The 18,086-nt window shown below is 38.8% G+C and overlaps 1 protein-coding gene across 1 annotated transcript in view; it reads left to right on the top strand.

Moving 5' to 3' along the window:
- Nucleotides 1-18,086, top strand: part of LOC150085727 (homeobox protein EMX1-like) — an 89,076-nt gene that overhangs the window by 57,659 nt on the left and 13,331 nt on the right. The window contains exon 2 of the mRNA XM_090373464.1: nucleotides 3,838-4,010. Coding sequence (XP_090229590.1) covers nucleotides 3,838-4,010 — 173 coding nt within the window. The remainder of the gene's footprint in view (nucleotides 1-3,837; nucleotides 4,011-18,086) is intronic.

The raw sequence follows: 18,086 nt of genomic DNA, 5'->3' as shown, positions 1-18,086 counted from the left end.
CGCATTTACCAGGCCATTTGGCAACCTAAGCCATTTATTAATAGTAAGTCTAACCTGGATGTACCAGGCATTAAGCCTGGAAGCTGTTACCCTCCTCAGCACTAAACAATAATAAAATCTAGGCAACAGAGATGCCCGGAGGATAAACAGCCTCTGCTGGGGTTTTAATGGGGCTTTTTGAAGTCGCCCCAGCAGATCACGCAAGGAGACAGTCAGATAAGATTTACCAGAGACATCGAAGGCTATTCCCAAATATTTCCAGATCCAATTAATATCACCCGAAGGTAACCTGGCTTTACCTATTAGGAAGTTCTTGGGCTCCATTTTGACCTTCTTCTGCCTACTCGAGGCCACCTAAGATAGTGTCCAACTCTCCTCAACATTGATTCTATAACCCGTGGCACTGAAGAAATTATTCGCCCGATCTAAAAGGCACTGCAACCCGGATTGTGTGGAAGCTGCCAGTATGAAGTTATCAGCGAAAGCCGAAGCATTCACAATATATTGTCCAAATTTAAAACCAATATATGAGGGAATTTTTACAAAATAATTGGTCTAAAACCAAATTAAAACCGAAAGATGACAAAGGATCACCTTGTCGCACCCAATTAGTTGGACCTAGCTTAAGGCAATCTCTTCTAAACCTCATAGAAGTAACACAGGAGCGGTGCAATTTAAAAATAGAACTAATAAAAGTTTCAGGCAAATGTCTCCTCCGCAGCGCTCCAATAATAGCGTTAAAAGAGACACTATCAAACGCTTTACACAAATCTATAGAGGCTAAATGGAGAGTCTTGAGCTCCTTTCTTGAAACGTTGATCAATGATTGTAAAATAATCGTATTTTCGGCCGCTCTATCAATTGGAAGAAAGACTTTGTCTGTTATCCAACTTCATCATCGATAACAGTCTGCTTGCAAGGATCTTGTGATATGTTCTCAATATAACAGAAGACAGTTATTGGTCTGAATTCAGATGGTAATTTAGAATCGGCCTTCTTTGGAATAAATATATATGTATGCATCATACAAACACTGGGAATAAAATTACCGATAAAAATGTGCATAAGGTGAATCAAAAGTTTTTTCGAAATGGATCTTAATTGCGTCGGAGTCACTCCATCAGGACCAGGACTAGATGATTGCACTGGAAAAGCAGATCTTAATTCAGCATTAGTAATAGGTTTATAAAGATTTTGCCTTATCACTGGATCTTCATCATACCCCTGGAACATACAAGTCTTCTTCTAAATTATCCCTACAAAAGATGTCTTTCCAAAATTTAAGAAACACTGAAGATTCAACCACTTCTTCAGACGTCTTCACTCGATCCAGAATATTATGGACACATCTTTTTCCGTTTTTGTGATAAAGACGTCGAGTTTTTGCATATTTCCTTTTCCTCAGACGACGTCTACTTAAGTTGAAAGGATCAACTAGGCCAGACGTAGCTAAGTGGTCAAGAGTTCGAGTGCAGTAGCACACGCTCTTTGAGTGCACTGGGGTTCAAGCCTGCGACTGCTAAATACAATTAGCATTTGTATTGATTGATTTATTGTAAACTCCACTGACCTGGTCGTCGTGCCGGAGTATAAACAAGAACATTTTTTTTTAAGTCGAGTTTGAGGAGCCGTTCCAACAATACTATATTTAATATAATTATTCAATTATCAACATCCAACCTGTAGTCTAGAGCTTCATCCAGAAAGCGTTTAACCTTTTGATGGTCATAAGTTAAACCAGGAATCTCAACTATAGAAGACAGCATTTTATCGTGTAATAGCTCCTTGGTTATTGCGGATGGAATACTTTCCCAAGTTTCCTAAGAACCTAATTCTTCTAATAATGACTTATCAAACAGGCCATGGACTACTCCATTCTCTGGTGGAACTTCGACTGGCGCCACTCGAGGTGGACAGCTCATCTCCGGTGGAAACGACCACCTCCTCAGAATCATCCCCGACGTGAACCAGGGCTCCCATACGAGGTACGCCCAGTAGGTTGGGTAGGATTTCCCATAGGCAGAGGGTCTCCTTGGGATATCAAATTGTCTAAGATTTTTGAATGGAATACAAACTTCCGCCTACCTCTAATCGTCCTTGATGGAAACAGAAGTTGCAAGTGTTGATTCAAATTCTTCACAGCCTCTGCCCGGAGTTGGAGTTCGGCATGGGCGAGTATCTGGACTTCATCCGACCATCTGGCCTTTACCCTTAAGGTCATTAGCTTCATTTGGATGGACTCTCTTCAAGTGGAGATTCCGACCAGATTTGGTAGTAAAACAACGATGGCAGACGGGGCACTTGAAGGCGGCAACAGTAATTGGAGATACTGTGGGCTCATCAATCCTTGCAGAGGCAATACTAGCTTCGTGCGGTAGCAGATTCTGTTCTAGCATGAGCAGAATCTGATGCTGGAACTTACTTTCCCATTCTTATTACTGGTCCAAGAGATTCAGAACCCTGGCGGGGTTAGGAGCCACCTCAGGGAGGAATAACGTTCACCACCTGCCCAGCCCACACCACAAGGAGGTAGGGTACACCGCACTTGTGGCTGAGTACTCTATCCTATTGAAGGCCCACGAAGTGGCGACGAAGTCGCCACTTCGTGGACCTTTAACAGGATATCCTTTAGATCTGCCAAATGCTATCGCTAACATCTTTTCTGCGCTCCATCTTTCGTGAGGGAAACTGTTGCTTCTGTCACAGCTGATATACTTGTACATAAAGAAAGCGGATTAACCTTGTGCTCTAATTTCAGTGCTTTATGCATAGAAGATACACGTTTGAATCTGTCATATGTTGTAAATACCGCGTGATTAATTTTTGGTTCGGTGTCCATGTACACTGGTGTGCAAAATTTAAGGACCAATGAATTTTTCACCTGTAGCATCTCATAGAAGTGGCTTGGATACGGGAAAAGCATACCAAAGGAACCTCATGAGGTACAGAAATGATGAAGGAAACAACACCGACACAACAATGGAAACGAAACGGTACAGAGGGACTTTATTCAAAAATGGCAACATAGCATTGGCTGCCATGATACAGATGCATCACTGCCAAAAATGGAACAAAGGGAAGGGGTGGTCCTCAATAGGAGATATGGCCACCCCTAATGTCGATGCAGGCTTTGCACCGCCTGTCCATACTTAGAACAATGTTGTTTATAAGTTCTTGCGATAACATCGTCCATTCCTCTGTCAGCGAAATATTCAGCTGGTGAACATTTTCTGGTTGGTGTGGACGTGCCGCTAGGCGTCTCCCCAGAGCGTCCCATATGTGTTCAATGGGAGTTAGATCAGTTGAACGGGCAGGCCAATCCATACGAACAATGTCCTCGCTTTCCAAAAGCATATCAACGCTGCAGTGCGATGGGGTATGGCGTTATTATCCATAAACACCAACCCGGGGCCGATGGCACCTCGGAACAGACGGACATGGGGAAGGATTACCTCGGTACAGTAGCGTGCACCGGTTACAGTACTGCCTTCCAGTATCTGGAATTGTGTACGTCCATCCAAGGTAACGTATCCCCAGACGAGAACACCTCGACCGCCATATCGATCCCTTTCAGTGATGTTTACGGGGTGATACCGTGTGCCAACCTCTCGCCAGATTAGCTGACGTCCAGAATTGCTGCTGACACTGAATCTACTCTCATCAAAGAATACCTTAAGTAAAGATTTTGTGGTTGTAACCTTTAGAAATAGTGTTGTTCCTTAAGTTTTGCACACCAGTGTAGTAATATGTCTCGACTATTCATTTAGCATAGGCCTACTTAACACGGAAGGTTAATTTTGATCCTAAATTTGAGAACTTATTCGATTATCCTTTCAGGGCCCCAGTCAGCAGATTTCCTTCTACACAAATTCCAGAAACCTAAAAGGAATCGAACAGCCTTCTCCCCTTCTCAATTACTAACTCTTGAACATGCCTTCGAAAAGAATCATTACGTGGTGGGTGCAGAAAGGAAGCAACTTGCCCAAAACCTCAGTTTAACAGAAACGCAGGTGAGTGAGTTCCGTATATCTATTTTATTGAAGTCTTGAATATTCGTTACTTTCTTTTCGTTGCCGGCTATCAGTATTAACCACATAATTCTAGTTTATGTTATTGTTATCCATTCTTTATTCTTTCATCTTATTTCATTTCGTTACAGTATGTGAAGTATGTCTGAAAGTAATACGTTTGTCAATAATCAGCACAAGTTGAAGTATAAAAGCATCGCCTGGTGTGCAGCATTCATAGTAGCCCCCCCCCCCCCTTTTTAATGGATAATTTGTGGCCAATTATAATAATGTAATCCAGCGGTGGCCAACCGGTGGCTGCACAACCTGCAGACAGACTAAATGTTATGCTTTTTCTCCTTCGCCTTAAACCAGCATGTCACAAAATATAATTTCATATTGATTTTAGAAAGCATCTGTTTTCAGTATAATTCGAATTTTTTTTAATATTGTTTCTATTGTTGTTTTTCTTCTATGTTGTTTCATATATACCTCAATATTTAGTAATATTATTAAAACCACTAAAGTTTTATTAGTGTTGTATTGACGTTTAATTATTACCTTTATATCTTAAACTGAAAATACAGTATAAACGTTTTTAGTATATTCTCAGAGAGCGTCACCAGGCACTTAGATAACGAGGGATGGTATTTGTTTAATTCAGCGAGAGACTGCTAATAGTGCAACCTAAAGGTATTTGAGCGCAGTATTTTTTTTTATTATTATTATTATCATCTTTATTTCTCCTAGGAGACACCAGGTTACAGCCATTGACTAGGGGGTGTAGATTCTGTTATGTAACAGAGAATAATATTATATACAATTTTACATCATATGTAACACTCATTACAAAATTATACAATACATGTAGTACTTAATATCAGAATTATACGATACATCAATAACTTGTAATTTTCATAAGATTTACTCAATAAATAAACGAATAAAATTTTATACTGCTGCGTTTAAAGCAGCAGTATTACATTATCACGGGTATTCGCAGCAGAACAGTATACAGAATACAATTTAATACAGAATAAAAGCGTAAAAAGTTCATTTTTACTGTATTCAGCAGTCTGTTTCTTCTGTGGGAGTAGAGTGGAGTGGGTGAGGCATATCCAGGAGAGTGTTTCCAGATGAGGTCGGGATTCCTGTCAGCTACTGTATGGAGGTTCTTAGTGCTGTTTATTTTTCTTACATTTGTATCTGTAGGTAGCAATTTTCGAGAACTTCTGTTCTGTATGTTTTGCTTGTGCACAGTTTTTCAGGGTTGATATTTAGGGTATTAAACAGCTTTAGAGTGTTTTCTGGAAAGAATATTCCCAGACTATCCAACTGCGTAAATGCGGGCTTGAGTTGCTATTCCTTACCTGCAACTCGTCTTTGTTTTTCTCCGGGTGTTACTATCCACTCTCGGGCTTTCGGTGAATCCAGCTGTCCCGTTGAGATCTGAGCAAGTATCATTATATTCTTTGTAGCGATCGTTTGTCTCCAGGGTGTGACTTCTAAATTGGAGTATAGTTATAGCTATTGAGATGACTGGGCTGTAATTCTGTTTTGTCCTCTCAAGAGTCAGTATTCCATTCCTAGAAAAGCCTTGATAGTGTTTTCGGGAGCTGAAGACCAGATTTGTGACGCGTATAGAGGAATAGGGATAACATATCTATTAACATACTGAATCATTAAATTGGGGTTTCTAATACCGGCGAGCTCCTGCCTGGTTGTTCAGAGCGCTGCGTATGTTTTCCTACGGATGTAAGCATAGTGCGGAAGGAAGTTCAATCTTTCGTCTCACTTGAGTCCAAGATCAACATGTGACTGAACCTTTTGGATTAGGATTTCGTTCACGTATAGTGTTATTATTATTATTATTTTTTGGATTTATTTATTTGTGAAAGTCGTTTTTGCAGTATTGTCTTCATTTAAGTGTAGCCCGATAAAGTCGAGGTATTTTTGTAGGTGTTTTATTTTGGCGTTAGCCGCTTGGTTGCAGCAGTTGGCAAATTTCTGGTCTTCTGAGGTAATAAAAAATTTCATATCGTCTGCATACGTGATGAATTGCTTCCTGTTTTGAGCTAAGAAGGGTTCTAGGGCTATAGCAAAGAGTGTGGCGTATAATGCGCTGCCTTGTGGGACTCCTTTATCGACTTTGTACGTAACGCACAGATTCCCGTTTGTTACTGTGATTTATCTGCGTAGAAGAGTTCGTTAAAAAAATGGAGGACATAATAGAATAACTGTTAGAACTGGGATGGATGCATTTATATTTAGTCATTTTCTTTTACTTAATTGTTATACTAAATTATTTTCTCCAAGTAACTTTATAGTTCTAACCAAGCTCCGTGGTTTATTTTAAATAAATAAATTTTCATTTATTGCAACTACAGCAAGCCCATCACAGCACTAGACTAGGGGCATAAATTCAGTACAAAGGAGACAAATATATATATATAAAATACATAGGATATTGTATATATACATTAACAACGAATATGAATTATAATGATCAAAAATATATATTGCAGAACATCACATTTGGCTTTCGGATGTAGTTACTGGGTTGCAGGCAGATAGTTTGTATTTCTCATAATTTGTTTGGAAATGAGACTCCTGTAGGCTTCAGAGTTGAGCAACCTCTTACAATCAACGTTGTGATAATTTATGAGGTGAAGGGATGCATTGGGGAACATCCTGTCCATTTGTTTTAGTCTGGAGAGTTTAGATTTGAATTGTTGTTGGTTTCTTGAGTTTTCTCTGTTGGTGGGAGTTATTATGTTGGCTAGGTTTGGTGAACTGGATGCAGAAGTAATTAACTTTGCAAGAAGCATGACTCCAGACTCGTTGATCATCTGTAGAAGAGGCTTTGTTTTTAAGTTTTTATAAAGCTGTTGCCTGGATATTGTAAGGGAAAAATAAATTTATTGTTCAGCCATCTAAGAACCCAATACTCTAGGGCAAGGAATTTTTTTACGGTAACTTGAGGAGCACCAGACCAGATTTCGGAGGCATAAGACAGAATGGGAAAAATGCATCTCTGAACATGGTTAATGACTGTTTTTCTATCTTGAATCGCCGCTGTTTCTTGCTTGATCAGCCATTTTGCTTTTTGAATTTTTTTGGCAACATATACATAGTGAGAATTAAATGAAAGATTTTTGTCAAAAACAACTCCTAGGTCTTTGTGAGCATATACGTTGGGAATTGAAACATTTGCAATTTTAATTTCTGTGTGGTTTGGTTGTTTCTGTAAGGAATAAGTTATTTGAGCAGATTTGTTTGTGTTTATAGTCAGATTGAGCTTCTTCAGATACTTGATGATTCCGCACATCTGTAAATTCGCATCATGGCTAACCTTGGAAACGTCATCACAGAATTTGGAAATAATAAACAACTTGAAATCATCGGCATAAGCCAGCAGATTTGGATTTTCTTGTAGAAGTGGTTGTAAAGATGCTGAAAATATAACACTGGATCTTATCAGTGTTATATTTTATTGACGATACATTTTAGCGATCAATAATTTTAGCGATTATTGACGATACAGCAATTGGACGATAGCTTATATGGTTATTACTACTAGCCTGTTTTGGAATCAAGGGTAATTCTAAAAGTCTTCCACAATCTTGGAAGGAATGGCTGGGAGATGCAACTGGAAATAATATGAACTAAAGAATCAATGATGAATGCACTGGACATTTTAATAATAAAACTAGGGATGCCGTCAGGGCCTTCACTACTATCAATTCGTAATTTGTTAATAATTTTCTGAACTGTATTCTTGTTTACAAGTTGGTTGATTAGCAGAGCTTGACTAAGAAGCATTTCATGTTGAACGCTATTTGCTTGTTTATAAGAATTGAATTCTTTAAATCTGTTTTGCATGTCTTAATTGCAGATGTCAAAATTGCATGTTTCCATATTGAATTTTATCCATTCCAAAGTCTGGTCATGCTGCAAGGTAGCTCTTGTTTTTGAAGAAAGTGCTCTTTTATTATGCTTGAGCCTGAACGTTAAGTAATTTTTGTACGCCTGAATTTTTTTGAGCTGAAACAATGCTCTGCTCTTTTTAACTTTATGTATGTTGATTAAGTTCCGTACTTCTTCCACTGCCTGTGGCATTTTTGTTTCCTTTTAAAGTATTATTTTAGATGAGATTTGAACCACGGTTTGGATTGAGAAGAAAGTCTTACAAGTTTGGGTGCTGACTCTGTTTTTAATTGATTTAACCATTTTATTAGTAGAAACGTGGCGTTCTAAATAGGTATATTTTTAAGAGAATCCCATGGATAGTATTTTAAGAGCTGCAAAAACTTTTCTTTCTGAAGGAATTTAATTGATGATATTCTTTTAGTGCTTTCTAGAAGGGGGCGAGGATTCCCACAGCAAATTGTTGCTTGCAGTTCTATACTTTTGTGGTCAGATCTAAATGTAATGTTGCTGCTACGTTTTACTTGAAGTTGAAGATTGGAGTAAACTAGATCAAGCGCTTGATTACCTCTTGTAGCAGGGACGTTGATATTTTTAGTTCCTAGAACTAATAAGGACTCGGACAGCAATTTAATTTGTAAATTATATTTGGGCAGGGGGAGATTAAAGTCACCCATTATAATTATGTTAGATTGAGACTTATGAACAGTAATGATCCAGGTTATTACTTCGTTAATAATATCATCAGGAAGTCCAGGCGGAATATAAATATTATATATTTGAAGTAGTGAATCTTTAACTTGGATCAGAAGAGAAATTCCTTCAAAGTTGTAGGAACAGGTGTTGTAGGTGGTAATAACTTTAATGTTGGATTTTAAAATAATTGCTGACCCTCCACCTTTTCGATTAATCCTAGATGTTATGCATGGAGTGTAGTTGAGATTTTTGAATTTAGATAGCGATTTTGAAAGTTAATACTTAGTGTCTGTAGATTTTATATCTACGGACACTAGATTTAACAGACATCTGTTAGAGTAGTATAGTATTATCAATAAAATTTATTAATCTTATTAAATTTCATTGTTAATTAAATTATAGTTAAACGCAATCATGACCCACACTAGAGCAGCAAAGCAGCGTTCACAGATAGCCAGAGTGCTGTGACTTGCGGGAGAACCGAAGGGGCGATTCTCCCACGCATCACAGTCTAAAACAATGCGCGAAATGTGCATTGTTTGCTGACCTGTCTAGAACAGAACATGATCTAGCCAAGGAGGATGTCTTTGTGTGTGCTAGGTGCACAGACTGTGAAGAAATTAGGCGCCAGCTCAGCGTTCTGATCGGCATCTATGAGAGTTTGAAGTGTAGGGTAAATGCCCTCGAAGAAATTAATATGAAGGTCCCATCAAGTTCTCAGCTTCCCAACTCAACACCAGAGCTCAAACTGTGCATCAGGCAACGCAGAGGCAATCTCTAAGGCAGAATGCTTTGGTCCCACAGGAACTGGTTAGTGTCAGTGACTCTATTGTCAGGGAGACGGGGAATATAGTATTCGAAAAGGATAGATGAAGAAGTATGGGAATATAGTATGAAGAGGACCAAGGTATGTCTGCTAGGGGCAAAAGTTGATGACGTTGTAGAGCAATCATCATTTAAGGTAACAAAAGGTGATATTATTTTACACTTACTCTAATGACTTTAAGAGTAAGAGATCTGCAGATTTACTTGACAAGTACAGGTCAATGCTGAAAAAAAAAGTCGCGAGTTAGGGTTAAATTTGAAAGTTGTTGTTGTTGTTATTTGGTTTTCAGTGAGCATTAGCAACTAAGGTCATCTTGCTCCAGGGATATGCGGTGGTCATTCCCTGACCTTTCCGCATCCTCCGTATTTGGTGGTCACGGGCTCGAACCCCCGTCTAATCAAGAAGCGTGTGCTACGCACTGCCGCTCCTGCCCACCTGGCTGCGGAGGCGCCAAAATTTCAAAGTGTCTGCAATTCTTCCCATACACAATAGTAGGGAGCATATGATGAGAGCTTTGTCTATCAATTCGGTCCCAGACAGATTTGTGCAAGGCTCAAGTTGGGGTAGAATTTTTTTTCAGCTGGTCTGTGCTTGCTAACAGGAGAAACTGCTTCCACGCGGGGTGAGATACACTTAAATAGAAAGGATGCAAGAATATTTGCTGATGCTACCGGGGCAGTGTTAGGTGGGTCGGAAAACTGCTAGATTGTGGAGATTGACAGACTAAAAGATTAACGGTAGCCGCAGGCAGAAGCGAAAGTGATTCTTGTACTGCTTCTATTGGAATGAACAGCAGCCTAGAGAGCAAGTTGTTCGGGATTTCAAGAGCTGCTGGGAATCATCATGGAACAAGTAAATACATGAACTGTGTTAGGGTAACTAAGAATAAGAACAAATGCATGTATACTTGCATGTACACTAATGCTAGAAGTATAGTAAATAAAATTTATGAATTTGTAGTGCTGATCAAGGCATCAAAGGCAGATATTGTTCGGATATCAGATACATGGTGTCACACAGATATAAGCAGTGCAGAATTGGAATTTGGAGAGTATAATGTGTACAGAAAGGACAGACAGGGTAGGAAAAGAGGAGGGGTTATGCTGTTAATTAAAAAAACACATAAAATCTAAGGAAGTGTATCCAGTTTACACGGTTGGACATCGCAATGTTGAGTCTATTTGGTGTGACATAAACACTGGGAAAGGGAAAATGAGAGTATGAGTATGTTATGAGGTTGATGAGTACAACGAACAGTTCTGCGGAGAAATAAAATGGGCCAGTAAATCAGAATTACTTGCAATGGAGGATTTTAACTTTCCAGATATTGACTGGAACTTGTGGGTTGGTCACTTGCACGCTAGAAAGACTTTTGTGGAGGATTGTTTTCTACAATAACATGTTCGAGGGACAACCAGAGGGAGTAATACCCTCGATCTGATTATCAGCAGTGATGACGCATGCATTAGGAATTTGCAGATAAAGGAACCACTAGGTGACAGTGATCACAGTGTACTGATGTGGGATTTACGTAAAGATGTAACAACGATCAAGGGTAAAAAGAAGGATTTTTTTTTTTTTTCGTAAAGGTGACTACAGAGGTCTCAGACAGTTTTAAATTCTATAGAGTGGGATCAACTGCTGATATTACCAACGGTGAATTCTAAATGGAAGCCTTCAGGGACTTAATCATGGAGGCTACTAGGCTTTTCATACCAACTAAGAAATACTGTTCAAGGTTCAGGCCTAAATGGATGTCCAATTAATTAATGAGTCTTGGCAGAGAAAAAAAAATGCATGGGATACATAAAAATTTTGGGCGACACAGATGCCTACGACAGATATAAGCTGGTCTGCAATCAAATCACAAAAGAGGTTAGGCAGGCGAAGGCAGATTACGAGAAATCTTTGTCAAAGGACGCAAAGAAAAACAGCAAAGAGTTCTTTACTTATGTAAACTCTAGAAGGAAGGGGATGAACCAGATTGGTCCACTTCATATAGATGGTTCGTCTATTGATAATCTTGCTCAAGTAGCTGATAAACTGAATGAGTATTTTCCATCTACATTCACACACGAGTTATTCAAGGAGGGGACCAGACGTTTATCAAACTCTAACAGGGAGCTAAGTGATTTTGTGATAACTGAGAGCAAAGTGGAGGAGAAATTGGTGAATTTAAACATAAAAAAGTCACCTGAGGTAGATGGAATCTCTCCATTTATAATGAAGGGGACAGCAAGGGAAGTAAGCAAACCCTTAGCCATAATTCTGAGAGCATAATAAAAGTCAGGGAAGTTCCCCATAGACTGGAGATGTGCAAATGTATCCTCAATTCACAAAGTGGGTTCAAAGAGTGACACAAATAATTATAGACCTGTTAATTTAACTTCTGTTCCGGGGAAAATAATAGAGCCATGGTTAAAGAGTGATACAGGATCACCTATACAAGACTGCAGCAATAATTCAGAGACACCGCGGGTTTGTTAAGTGGAAGTCTTGTCTAACCAATTTGATTGGATACTATGATGTGGTCACAAAGGAACTAGATGCAAAAAAATTTTGATATCATATATTTGGATCTTAGAAAATCTTTTGATGGAAGACTGCTGTACAAATCGGAGCGGTATTGCATTAAGGGAAAGTTACTGCAATGAATAAAGGGATGGTTGAGTGAGAGATGACAGTGTGTGGTAATAAATGGATAATGGACACTGATTTACGTGGACTAATGTTATTAGCGGAGTCCCCCAGGATTCGGTGCTGGGCCCATTGTTGTTTTGTGTATTTATCAATGATATCGATGAAAGTATATCAGGCTTAATGTCCAAGTTTGCAGATGATACAATGATTGGCAGGGTTGTTAATGACAGTATGCTACTGCAACAGGATCTAGAAAAATTAAGCAGATGTGCTGAGAAGTGGCAGCTGAAGTTTAACATTTACAAATGCAAAGTACTGCATATAGGTAGCAGTAACTCAACAGAAACGTACCAACTCTGTGGTATTACACTCAGGGAGGTGGAGAATGAAAAAGACCTGGGGGTAATTGTGCAATCAGATACGAAGTTCTCTGAGCAGTGCAGACGGACTGACACAGCAGGTAATGGGTTTTGTCAATGATATTGAGTACTGTATACAGGTTTGGAGGCCTCGTTTTAGGAAGGATGTACGTAGAGTTGGTAGAACGAGTACAGAGAACGGAAAGAAGATTGGTGAGAGGAACAAAGAGGTGCGCTTATGAAGAAAGGCTTAAGTTCTGCAATTTGCAGAACTTAAGCCTTTCTTCATAAGCGCACCTACTTTTTTTAGCATTAGCATTAGTAGAGGCATTTGATGCAAGAAAGCAAGCTTATGCAGCATCAGCCAAAAAAAAAAAAAAAAAAACCACTTCAACTTCACCCCTCTCTTCGTTCAAAATACCTGTCCAGCTGAGCCTTAAACTTATTTAGGCTATCAACTTCCACGACAAGGGATGGAAGTCTGTTCCACCAACCAACCACTCGCTGGCTAAAGGCAAATTTCCGCACGTCTATCCTACATCTGTCTTTCCTCAATTTGAATTTATGCCCTCTCAGGTGATTATTCTGAGCGAGAGGAAGAATCCCATCAGCATTGAGCATGCTCAAACCATTCAATTCAGAATCAAAATTGAGAGTAGGAGTGTGCTATAGGCCTAATGACTCTGATGAGTATAATAAGAAACTGTACAGGGAAATAGAGTGGGCCAGTAAATCAGAGAGTCTTATAATGGGGGATTTTAATTTCCCAGAAATTGACTGGAATTTGTGGATTGGTCATTCACACACTAGCAAGGCTTTTGTGGATTTATTGAATGATCGTTTTCTAAATCAGCATGTTCGTGAGGCAACAAGAGGGAGCAATACTCTTGATTTGATTATCAGCAGTGATTCTTCATGCATTAAGAATCTGCAGATAAATGAACCACTAGGTGGCAGTGATCACAGTGTGCTGAAGTGGGATTTACTCAAAGAGGTAACTACCATTAGAGGTAAAGGGAAGGGTTATCGCTTTCGTAAAGGCGACTACGATGGACTGAGACAGTATTTAAATTCTATACAGTGGGACCAACTGATGATGTTACCAACAGCAAATGCAAAATGGGAAGCATTCAAAGAACTTATCTTGGAAGCTACTAGGCTCTACATACCAACTAAGAAATATTGTTCAAGGTTTAGGCCTAAATGGATGTCAGATGAACTGATGAGGCATATGGCAGAGAAGAAACATGCATGGGATACATACAAATTAACACATGACACAGAAGCCTATGAGAGATACAAGTTGATCTGTAACCAAGTTACAAAGGAGGTTAGGGGCGAAGGCAGATTACGAGAAATCTTTGACAAGGGATGCAAAGAAAAACAGCAAAGATTTCTTTACTGATGTAAACTGTAGAAGGAAGGGGATGAATCAGATTGGTCCACTTGATATCGATGGGTCAATTGTTGATGATCCTGCTCAGGTAGCTAACAAACTAAATGAATATTTTGCATCGACATTCACACATGAGGAGTTATTTAGCGAGGGGAAAGCCAGAGGTGTATTCAACTCTAGCAGTAAGCTAGAGAATCTTGTAATAACTGAGAGTAAAGTGGAGGAGAAATTGTTGAAGATAAACACAAGAAAGGCACCCGGGGTGGATGGGATCTATCCAGTTATATTAAAGGAGGCAGCAAATGAAGTAAGCAAACCCTTAGCAATAATTATGAGAGCTTCCTTGGACGTACCCACAGACTGGAGATGTGCAAATGTGACCCCAATTCATAAAGGAGGATCAAAGGCTGACACAAGTAATTATAGACCTGTGAGTTTAACTTCTGTTCCAGAAAAATTAATGTAGGCACTAGTTAAAGAAGCACTGCAGGATCATTTAGACAAGACTTCAGTTATAGCTCGGACACAGCATGGTTTTGTTAAGGGGAAGTCTTGCCTGACCAATTTGATTGGATACTATGATGCAGTCACAAAGGAACTGGATGCAGGGAATAACTTTGATATTATATACTTGGATCTTAGAAAGGCTTTTGATACTGTTGCACATGGAAGACTGCTGCACAAATTGGAGCAGTGTGACATTGGAGGCAAATTGCTGCTGTGGATAAAGGGGTGGCTGAGGGGGAGAAGACAGAGAATGGTAATCAATGGACACTGCTCGTCGTGGACTAATGTTATTAGTGGAGTCCCTCAGGGTTCAGTGTTGGGTCCATTATTGTTTTCTGTATCCATAAATGATATTGATGATGGTATATCAAGCTTAATGTCGAAGTTTGCAGACGATACAATCCTTAAAGGTCTTCTCAGTCATTTTATGCATGTAGCTTTTTTTGTTGTCAATTCTTTTGCCTTTTTTAATTTTATTATAAAAGCACACCTTGAAATTTTGTCATTTCAAGGTGTGCTTTTTTTCTTGGCTGTTTCTTAGCTTTCGTAAAAGATTGTACTGGTTGTGATCCTCTGGCTGCGCTGTTCTTTTCCATTTCCTGTACAGTTTTTGTTTATTTTTGAAAATTATTTTTAATTATATGCTGGTTTGCCCTCTCTGACACTTTTAGTTGCTTAGAAGCTTCTTTTTGCGCTATATGCAAGTGTGATTGCGAGAGTGCTCTTAAGGCAGCATCAGTACTCAAAAGGTATGATAACACTACCGACAATTTTTTTTTTGTCATACCTCTGGAATGAAAGTTGGTTATTCTGAACAAAATTAATGTTCTGATTATGAAAATATCAATCTTTTACTTCTCTCACGTCTACATCAAAAATATACACATTTTTTAAATGCCTTGTTTTTATACAATATCAGCATACATAATTGTAATTATTACACACAATATATGTTACTTAGACATGTTTTCCACTCAATGATTTCCTGTTATACTCCAAATTGCTTTCCCGTTTAAGGAACCAACAGTAATCTCCCATCATGTATAGAGTCCCACGACCTTGGTTTGGTTTTTCCATTGCAGATACGTCCTGGTGGAAGCGCTCTCCTTGTTCATCACTGACATCTGCTAAGTTTTCAGGAAAGAAATCCAGATGGGAATGAAGGAAATGCATTTTCAATGACATTCGGCACCTCATGTTCTTGTAACATTTCAGCAAGTTTGTCACCAGTTGCTCATAGTTCTCTTCTTTTCTCTTTCCAAGGAATTCATGTACCACAGCCTTGAAAGATCTCCATGCAGCGTTCAACATCATTCAGGTTTCTTTGAAATTCTTTATCTTTTATGAGCTTTCTTATTTGAGGACCTATGAAAATTCCTTCCTTCATCTTTGCACGAGATAAATTTAGAAACATTTTTAGTAAATATGCGAATTCTCTACTTTCTTTATCCTGTGCCTTAGTGAAATTCTTAATCAGTCAAAGCTTGATGTGTAAAGGGGGAAGAAAAACCTTTTGTGGATCAACCAATGGAACATACTTTACATTGCTTTTGCCGGGAATATATTCATCTCTCTTATCCCAGTGTTGTACGATGTAGTGTTTGGCTGTTGCACGACTATCCCACAAACACAGGAAACAACAGTATTTAGTGAAACCACCTTGCAACCCAACAAGCAGTCCAATCACTTTGAGATCACCAGAAATATTCCAACCAGAAATATTTCAACCATAGGCATAACCTATAGCAGCAAGAATCTGGGACATACTATCGTAAGTTTCTTTCAGGCCAACAACATGAACAAGGGGAATTGATGGTAAAGTATTTCCATTATGAAGCAATCTGCTTTCAAACTTAGCTTTGACGCATCAATGAACAAACGCTATTCAGAGGTATTGTGTTCAATATTCGGTTCGTGCATAAAGACCAACGACGTCTTTGCAGACACACATATTGTTTTCCATTCCAAAATATCTTGAAAACTCTTCATTTCGCTTACTGCATATTGTAATGTTTGTACCTTTGGCGAGTAAGTTCCACTATTGTATTCTGCATCCGAATAATTCAACATTCCCTTTGGGTAAGACCAAGTCCACAAGCATAGTATCTGATCAAGTCGCTTAATCCTTGTTCAATGTAGTGTGGGGCCTTTTCTTTTTCTGGCTCGTAGTTGAAATCACGTGAAGTATATGGTTCCGCGGTATCTGGTAAAACGATTTCTTCTGTACCTTCATCACTACTTCCAACACCCCACGTTTTGGTGGCACAGGTACTGGCAGTTCTTTACCGTGTGGCACTGGCCTAATTGCTGATGGGAAATTTTGGATATTTGATGCAGTGCTTGCTCTTTTTGGAAATACCTTTTGCTCTTTTTTTTTTAATGCAGAAATAGCAGTCGTCGAAATGATTCTTGGGCTCGCGCCACACCATAGGGACAGCAAAAGGTAATGCTCTCAACTTGCCATATAACCACAGCCTTAAGTTCGTTGTACAATTAATACAACAGATATGTGGACCCCAGTTTTTTTCTTGGTCACCGATCTTGCAGCCGAAGTACAATGAATATGTAACTTTTGTGACATTGTATATTTCCTTCCTGTGAGTTTTTGGGGTTAAGTGTCCACAAACATAGCAGAAGTTGTTGGATGGTGACGCAAGTTCTGTGCTTTATCTTCTCCATTTTAACAATGCATTAACCTAAAAACAGTAAAAGCAATTGGTAAATTTGAACAGAAGGTGAATTCTTGTAGCATAGTTTATCATACACTATATATTGAACAATTGAATGGTGTAATAAAATTAATAAAAATACTGACTTGTCTGGAAAAGTGCATCAAAATCAATGATGTACTTGCTTAACTTTTAGCCCAATAAAAAAAAAACAACAAAAGTTAATAAGTTTAAAAATTGTATTTCAAACAGTAATGTTATCTTTGTACAGAATGCAGTTAATCTATCTATATCTTAAAACTGAGACGTGATAGGAAATTTTTATGATTTATTTTAAATTCTATACATAAAACTTGACCAGAAACAACCATTGATTTGCTGGAGGTAAAAATCATGTTGGGTAGAGTAATCGGCGCAAGATTGTTGAAAAAATAACGCTGGCTTCCTGCTGGGACATTCACGAACGATACTGTTGTGTCTAGAACATTATTTTTCAGCCTGTGTCCGGCAACCACATTTCGAAATTTTGATATTAACCTTGTGCATCTCAAAATATAAAGACAGCATACTTAGGTATATCTACATTAGTGTACGAAATTCAAACGTACATAAAAATGAATAAAAACACTTTACTGTCCTTTGCAATTGTAATGGAAGCTCGTAATGAATGATACCAGCTGTATTTGAGCATGCATAGCAAAAGCTTCTGTGAAGTGGAGGCGTCATATGAAGATAACCAGTGGTATGATCGTTTGTTGTTGTTCTTGACATTTTAATTGTACTTCGATAACCAGTCCAAAAATGGCTCATTATTGTGACGCTTGTGTTTGTTATCGGCGTGCGTTTATGCTCAGTTTGTACATCTTTCTCAGTCAACCCAAATGAAAACGAAAGGTTTCATTGCTTACATTGAACTGCAATTTAGGATCTTCGTCTTGAATTAAAAAAACGGCCTCCGTAGCCGAGTGGGCAGGAGCGGGAGTGCAGTAGCACACGCTCTTTGAGTAGACCGGGGTTCAAGCCCCTGACTGCTGAATACGGTCGATCTGCCAACCCGCA

This window comes from Mastigoproctus giganteus, chromosome 5, assembly GCF_048544385.1.
Source record: "Mastigoproctus giganteus isolate SK-2022 chromosome 5, ASM4854438v1, whole genome shotgun sequence".
NCBI lineage: Eukaryota > Metazoa > Arthropoda > Arachnida > Uropygi > Thelyphonidae > Mastigoproctus > Mastigoproctus giganteus.
Note: the sequence above shows the minus strand (reverse complement) of the source record. Positions and strands in the feature narration are given on the sequence as shown.